The sequence below is a fragment of the Cariama cristata genome, unplaced genomic scaffold (genome assembly GCF_000690535.1).
Source record: "Cariama cristata isolate BGI_N322 unplaced genomic scaffold, ASM69053v1 scaffold9597, whole genome shotgun sequence".
Taxonomy (NCBI): Eukaryota; Metazoa; Chordata; class Aves; order Cariamiformes; family Cariamidae; genus Cariama; species Cariama cristata.
In genome coordinates, this window is record NW_009627057.1 from 23,052 (window position 1) to 30,170 (window position 7,119).

Here is a 7,119-nt window from a genome sequence, read left to right on the forward strand (position 1 = left end):
ATTCGGGAATTAACAGCTTGGAAGTGCTTAGGAGCTCAGTGTTTCCTGCAGGGACATGATCACTGAGGCTGAGCACAGAGCCTGCCATTCAGGGCTGGTGTAGACTTTGGTGCAAAACAAATCTCCCGCCACCCAGCTGAATGTCCCGAGACCTCACTGAGAAGGTGAAAACTTTGCTCGTCCTTTCCAGGTAGGGTGATGTGCTTGGGGCTAGTCCTTAACCCCCAGGACACAGCCACACGTGGTAAGCGCTCTGATTTTTCCCATGCGATCCAGTTTCTGAGCAGGGCTTTTTTCATACAATACCAATTGAGAAGAGTTGGTGTGCATGGACAGTGTCCGCTTGGACCTGTTGGACTGTGGGGAACCATTCCCCTTCAGAAGTCATGCAGGGAAATACAGCATTCGGTATCTTTGGCCTGTGGGAGCAAAGATCCAGTGAAGCCGAGGAAAGCCTCGTTAGCCTTAAGGACCTTCCTTAAAAGCAAAGGAAGAAGGTGAAGTTCAAAGACAGAGTGCTGCCATGGGGCAAGCAGGGTTGTGGGAGCCTGAGGGAGCACAGAGGAGATCTGAAGCTTCCAGATATTGCCCTGCCCTGCAACATCACCGGCCAGCAGCTCACGGGTCGTGGCCACTGACCAGATAAAAAGGAGAGAGCTGGTCCCTGGTATAAGTCAGGAGATCATGTGCCTAAAGATCCCCTGTTACTAAGCACTGTTGGCTCTCTAGAAATATTCTCCAGACAGCGAACCTGATTTTGTGCATGCAAAAGGAAAATGATGCATCAAAGCCTTCAGACTGTAAGATGAAGGGCAGTGCATTACAGCCGGGGCCATAAATCCCAGCGAGGGCCTTGCAATGGCTCTAAAGGTCAGAATCATCATTTCCAAGTTGCCACAGCATCTCAAGCTATAAAAGAGCTATGTTCAAAGCTTTTGTGCTCCACTCTTACCCCTGTTCGTTAGCTCATTTCATAACCAGAAGTCACCAGCTTTCCTCCCTGTGTCTCAGGTTTCGGGATCAATGGTAATTTATGATGCTTGGATTATGATTATATGCAATTGGCAATGAGAAAAACAGAAAGTCCAAAATAGGAAAAAAAGCCCAAATAGGTAAAAAAAAAAAAAAAAAAGCAGCATTATGTGAACTGCGAGTTTCTCTTTCCCACCAGATGGCACAGAGGATTTGCAGAACTGCTGCTTGGCCTTTGGGTCCTTTCTCCAGCGGCAGGTCACGCTACACCAGCTTTAGTGAGTGGGCCTGGGGGAACGGGCAGGTTGTGGTGTGTTTGGCTTCTCCTGCTTGTATCCAGCTGCGAAACCAGCTGAAAAAATACAGTACGGTAACACTTCCATGTGAGCGTTTTCTATCATTGCTGCAGGGGTGATCCTGCAGATCAGCGACAAGAGCGAGAGGAAAACATAGGAAACAAGCTCTCTGGTAGTATGTGATTTGTGCAATGGAAACGTATGAAATCCCTTTATAAAATGATGCCAGTCGTAAAGGGACGGCAGGATGGCAGCAATTGGAAGTTTAGCCGGAGATGCAATAGTGAGATACAGTATATCAAAGGTTATTCTCTCTCCTTCGTTTTTTCCCCATACCAGAATAGCAGCTGAACCAGCAAAATCACAGCACTGGGACAGAGGCAGAAAACTTTCTATTAGTGCTTCAAGGAGGCTTTTTAAAAGCGGGTTGGCTAAGCCATCTGTCATACAAGGATAAGAGATCCTGCCCCAGTGCAGGGAGATGCTCTGAGACACTTTTGCAGGTCCTTTCTTGTGGGATTCCCCTTTCCCTTTATGGGACATGCATCAAAATCTCATGGGAGGCAGCCTGGTTGACTCCAGCAGCCAGTTTCTGCCTAGATTTCTGCATTTTGACCAGTAGAGGATGTAAGAGAGAGGGGAAAAAAAACCCACAACTTGTTTCCCACGGCCGGGCTGCTGCAGCATCCCAGGGTGGGATTTCTTCTGGGACCCTTTGGTCTCTGCCCACCAGCACTCACACAAAACTCCTGCACATACCCTGCATTTCAGCAGGTGAGAGCCTGGCATCTCAGCTGTTCCAGGTTTCCCAGTGGGGGTTTGTTGCCTTTTAGCCCCGGGGTATTAATGGCCTTGGGATGTCCCTTATACCTTAAGCAAAAGCTCTTTCTGATTCTCCCAAATCTTTTAGACAGAGAGCAGCAACTTGTATCTTTTCTCTGCAGCTTTAGCTAGCTCTGCTGGCTCTTCTCCCACATTCCTGGTATAGATAATTTCACTCTCAGATGTTTAAGCCAGACCTTCCTCCACCAGCCTTTATGCTTTTTCCTAGCGCTAAGTAAGAAATAGAATTTTTCTGAGGTCTCTTTTGTCTTCTGGAGATATCACAGCCTGTTGTACCTCAACCTGGCACTTTACAGGGTCCTCAGCTACCTTCCACAGGGGTTGTAATTCTTTCCTCTTGTTGCTAATAATTCTCTAGTCTTCTGACTATACCCCCTCTGCAATCAGGGGTACCATCTTCCAAGAGACCTCAAGAGAGCTGGTTTGGTTTGGTAAATAGAGCCTTAAAGCTAAGTAATCCCAGATGGACGTAACCAGAAATAGCTATGGCGTAGCAATAAATTGAACTTCGATCAAATGAAGGCTTTACCAGCTTTTCTTTCTAATGGCTCGTTGTGATGGCACAGTGGCTGCGTATGAACTCAGAGCAGTACGAGCCCTAATCATCACAGAGCTCACGGGTGACGGTGCTTCCCTTTGAGCATTGCGTGGAGATAGGAATCATTTCCCCCGACATTCAAATGTCGCTGTTCCTCGAGTAAAGCACAGCAAGGACACTGTGCAACAATTTAGGAAGAAGCAGCCTTTATCCGGTGAGACTTTACTGACCACGAGGGAAATGAAATCTAGTTCCCTGAGCGAAAACAAAGCATTGATTTCTGTGGAAAATGAAAAACTTCACTTTTTCCTTTTTGTTTTGGCTGCTGCAAATCAGAGGTGTACATGGAACGGAACCACGCGGTGCACAGGTTGGAAGGGATGTCTGGAGGTCAGCTCATCCCAACCCCTGCTCAGAGCAGGTTCAGGTAGGTCAGGTTGCTCAGTGCCTTGTTCCCGTCAAATTCTGAATGCCTCCAAGGACGGAGATCCCACATCCTCTCTGGGTCCCTATCCCAGTGTCTGAATACCTCCTTGGTGAACTCATTTCTTGTCATGTCTAACAAGAATTTCCCTTGGTGCAATTTGCATCCGTTGCCTTTTATCCTTCAACTATTGCTCCCCTAAGAACAGTCTGGGTCCATTTTTCCTACGCTCTCCACTAGGTAGCAATAAGACCCTACCCTTTGCTTTCTCCTCTCCCGGCCGGACAAGCCCAGGTCTCCCTGTCTCTCCTCGTACGCCACACGCTCCAGCCCCCGGCAGCCTGGTGGCCCTACACCACCAAGGGTGGGCTCACTCCCGTCTTTACCAGCAAGGCCAGAACTGGACACGGCTCTCCAGATGTGGTCTCACAAGTGATGAAGAGAGCAAAGGATCACTTCACTCAGCCTGCCGGCTAACATCTTTGCTATATAGCCCTGTACGCAGCTGACCTTTGCCGCAAGGACATCTTGTTGAGTCCGGCTCGGCTGCGGACCTCAGGCCAGTCTCTGCAGACTTCTATGCATTTGGCATCCAGCCTGCGCTGGTGCACAGGGCTATTGCCTCCCCACGCAGGACTTTGCGTTTGCCTCTGTTGAATTTAATTTGCAACTGCACACTTAAGCAATAGGTGGCACTGATGAATGATGTAGCTTGCATTGTCACCGAGAGAGCGTCACTGCCGAAGGGAAAGCCAGCAGAGACATCTGGGTTGCTTCGCTCGGAGCAGCGGCCAGGCGAGGAGGAGCAGATATGTGGCAGGAGATCCTTCCGAATGCCTGGTGAGATCTCCTTGGTGTGGGGAGGAGAGACTCTGAACGGGGTCCCCAGGGTTGGGGTGGGAGAAAGCCCCAGTGGGGTCCCCAGGCCATCGGAGGGTGGGAGCACGCAGCTGAATTCTGCTGAGCATGAGTGGGGAGGAGGTTTTATTAGATTGAGCCTTGTTTTGTGTCACTTTTGTGCTTCTGGGACACGCTTGCTTGGTTAGCAGTGCCGAGTTTGTGCTATTGCCATGATTACTGTTTTCATGCCTCTGACTCACTAAACTCCAGGATGTAAGGGCAGGGGATATTATTACTTGTTGCATAAACTGCTCAGCCTCCAGGGAGGTGGAGGCTGACACTGTTTGCTCTTAGAAGCCCTGTTCTTCCTTGTCTGGGAGCGGTTTAAGGAGATACCTCCTTTAAAAATCACACATAGGCCGTCTGGGAGATCGTTACCAAATTGCCTTGGCAACTGCTGGGGTCTTCAGTGCAGGCACCGGGTTCTGCATCACAGGCAGCAACGGGAAACAATATTAGGTAAAAAGAAACACCCAGCGGACTTGGTTTTTTCACGGAGTTTCCTGTCCTTTTTTTTTTTTTTTTGTCTCAAGGTATCATAATTATGACACCCGACAGCTCCCTAACCTAGCTGCCTTCACAAGGCAGAGTAACAAGACTTTCGCTTGTCACTTCGAATTTTGCTAAGTTTTAGATCGTGCTTTTCTCGCAAGAGAATTTACCAGGCTGAAAGAGAACCAGGGAGGATGTTCTCTTTTGCCAGCCCTGCAGCACGATGAGTACCCCGTGGCTGGCAGCAGAATAACCCTTGATCTTGAAAGTCCCCTGCCAAGGCCATGACCTATCACTACACTGCACGCAAAACAAACTATTTTCTTGGCTGAAAAAACACAGGCGCTCGTAGGATGAAACACCGCAAGGACACCTACCCAGTCGTTTAGTGCCTTTTATCTAAATTGTGCTGAAGGAGGGAATATTATGGCAATAAACTACCTAGCTAATACACAGCCCAGAAACACTCTCTCTTTGTGTAGAGGCAGTACTCTGAGCCCCTCTCTTTCTCTCCGGTGCAAAAAGCAGGAAAAATATTGGCAGATGTTGCCGGATGGCTAAGCAGCTTGTGGTCCCGTGGCTGGGCAGTAAATGGTGCTGGCAGGTGATGTTCTTCGTACCATCCCCAAGGGCTGGTACCATTCAGACAACACTATCAGACTATAAGGATCCTTTTGGTTTTTCCCTTTTGTAGGAAGAGCATCTTGTCCCGGATCAGGTGAGTGAAATACCTGCTCTGTGCTGAGGCCTCCACTTTTTCTTAGCACCTTGGTTGGGGCACAGCATCGTCCCTTCCCTACCCTGTATGACAGCAACAACAAAATCTTCATTCGCAGTCCCCTTGCAGCCCCCTGCTATAGCCCCAGACACCTCTACTCTAATCCCCAAGGGAAGCTGGAGAGCTTGAGGCACAGGTCAGAGGGATGGGAAGGTACGCTACATTTAGGACTGATTGCTCAAGCGTTTGAACAGTTTTGAAACATGCTGCATGTCTGTTAAAACCATCTCTGGTGACTTAGCTCCCACGCTTCAAGAAAGTCTGAAACCTTGGTGTCTAGAACAGAAACAGGGGCACCAGACAGCCAAGCTGAGACCCTTACCCATGGAAAGCTATGGCGGAAGGCCAGCATTGCCCTAAAAGATGGTTGAATTTGGGGGGTCACTGCCAAAAGGGACACTGCAGCACATCCAGCTCTTTCCAGCAGCTGAAGACTCTTGTCTCTGCTCCTGCTCCTCAGCCCATTCTGTCTGTGCAGTTTTTATTCCTGGAGCTGTTACTATCCCATTCACTCCAGTACCTGCCTCAAACTAGACTGGGCCATACCCTATTGACCCTTGTCCCCCAGGGCACCCTGGCTCACAAGGAGAGGGACAAGGAAGCCTTGTGATCAGCAAGTCCTGATCAGCGAGGACTTGAGGTCCCTAAGAAGCACTGGTAGATGTAACCCTGCCTCAAATCTTGCCTGTGATCTTAAAAAAATCACAGAACCCCCCAGCCCCTGCTGTCTCCATGGAATTTGTAGGCATTTGTTACCTCTCAGGCCCAACCGATGTGAATACAAGCCTCAGCATAATCTCTTTACCCTTGACACTTCTGTTGTGGAACACAAACAATTTTATGCCGCCTCAGGTCTTTTGAATATTCTCAGAAGAATGCAGTCCTGGTCCCTGCGGCTGCCCTGGGGATTGGCGGGATGCTGGTTTACTGGCTGAGGTCTAGACACAAGATCAAGGCTATTGAAATGGGCGATGGATGGTGGGGCCCAGGTGAAAGACCCCTACAAGGGAAAGAAGATGAAAGTATCCGTCCCTTCAAGATTGAAACATCCGACAAAGAAATTGAGGTACCGGTGGCTGGGATGTAAGGTCGGGCTGAAAGCTGTAAGGTGGAGCCAGTCCATCGCCCACCTTACTGCTTCGAGGTGATGTCTTGGGGGTGACAGCAGTGCACTTACATCTGCCAGTGCAGCTACCGAGCTCTGTTAGATGATGCTCTGGCTGACTGCCCTTTATGAACGGGATTTGATCTCAGAATCATTGCAACGTCCCATAAAGACTTTCTGAGACCACAGACTCTCCATGCAACCTGGGGCTGCTCCTGCGGAAAGGCCACGCTTTGAGGAGCAGACTTTGACAGTGGGTCTGTGGATGGTGGAGAGGAGTGGGAGGGTGTCAGGACAGCAGTGGCACCGGTGGGGCAGGACCGAGGGGCTTCCACAGAGGGAAGGGCTGGAAAAGTGAAGAGGGATGGGGTCTTGACTGAGTCGCAGCACCTCTGTCCCTAATTATCTGGCCAACTAGCAGTTGGCGGCTCAGGCTGAGCTTCTTATTGTTCTCCCAGTGAATAATGCTGGCAAGCTCCTAGTGCCAAAAACAGCAAGGCAAGAGCAGGACCCAGTACTCCCGGGTGCCCTAGAGGAACTGCTAACCTGTAGAAAAATATATTCCCCATATAAACCATTTGGAAGGTCGTGCAGAGTATGGCACTGCTTCAGGAGGGCTCGTGGTGTCCCAGCGAGCGATACAAAAGCCGGTGGAGCCAGGAGAGCCCGTCCATGCCCACCCCATGCGTGGGCAGCTGGCCGGCCTCGCAAGAAGGGCTCCCCTCCGCAGGACCTGCACCGCCGGCTGGAGCCGGCCCGCTACACCCCCGG

The 7,119-nt window shown here is 50.0% G+C and overlaps 1 protein-coding gene across 1 annotated transcript in view; it reads left to right on the forward strand.

The window, feature by feature from the left end:
- Positions 1–3,778: 3,778 nt before the first annotated feature.
- The window catches only part of LOC104164844 (epoxide hydrolase 1-like), a 10,848-nt gene continuing 7,507 nt past the window's right edge, over positions 3,779–7,119 (forward strand). Inside the window, 5 exon segments of the mRNA XM_009704297.1 lie at positions 3,779–3,840; positions 3,842–3,913; positions 5,160–5,183; positions 6,096–6,309; positions 7,079–7,119. The exon segment at positions 7,079–7,119 is cut by the window's right edge and continues 164 nt beyond it. Of these exon segments, the coding sequence (XP_009702599.1) occupies positions 3,779–3,840; positions 3,842–3,913; positions 5,160–5,183; positions 6,096–6,309; positions 7,079–7,119 (413 nt within the window).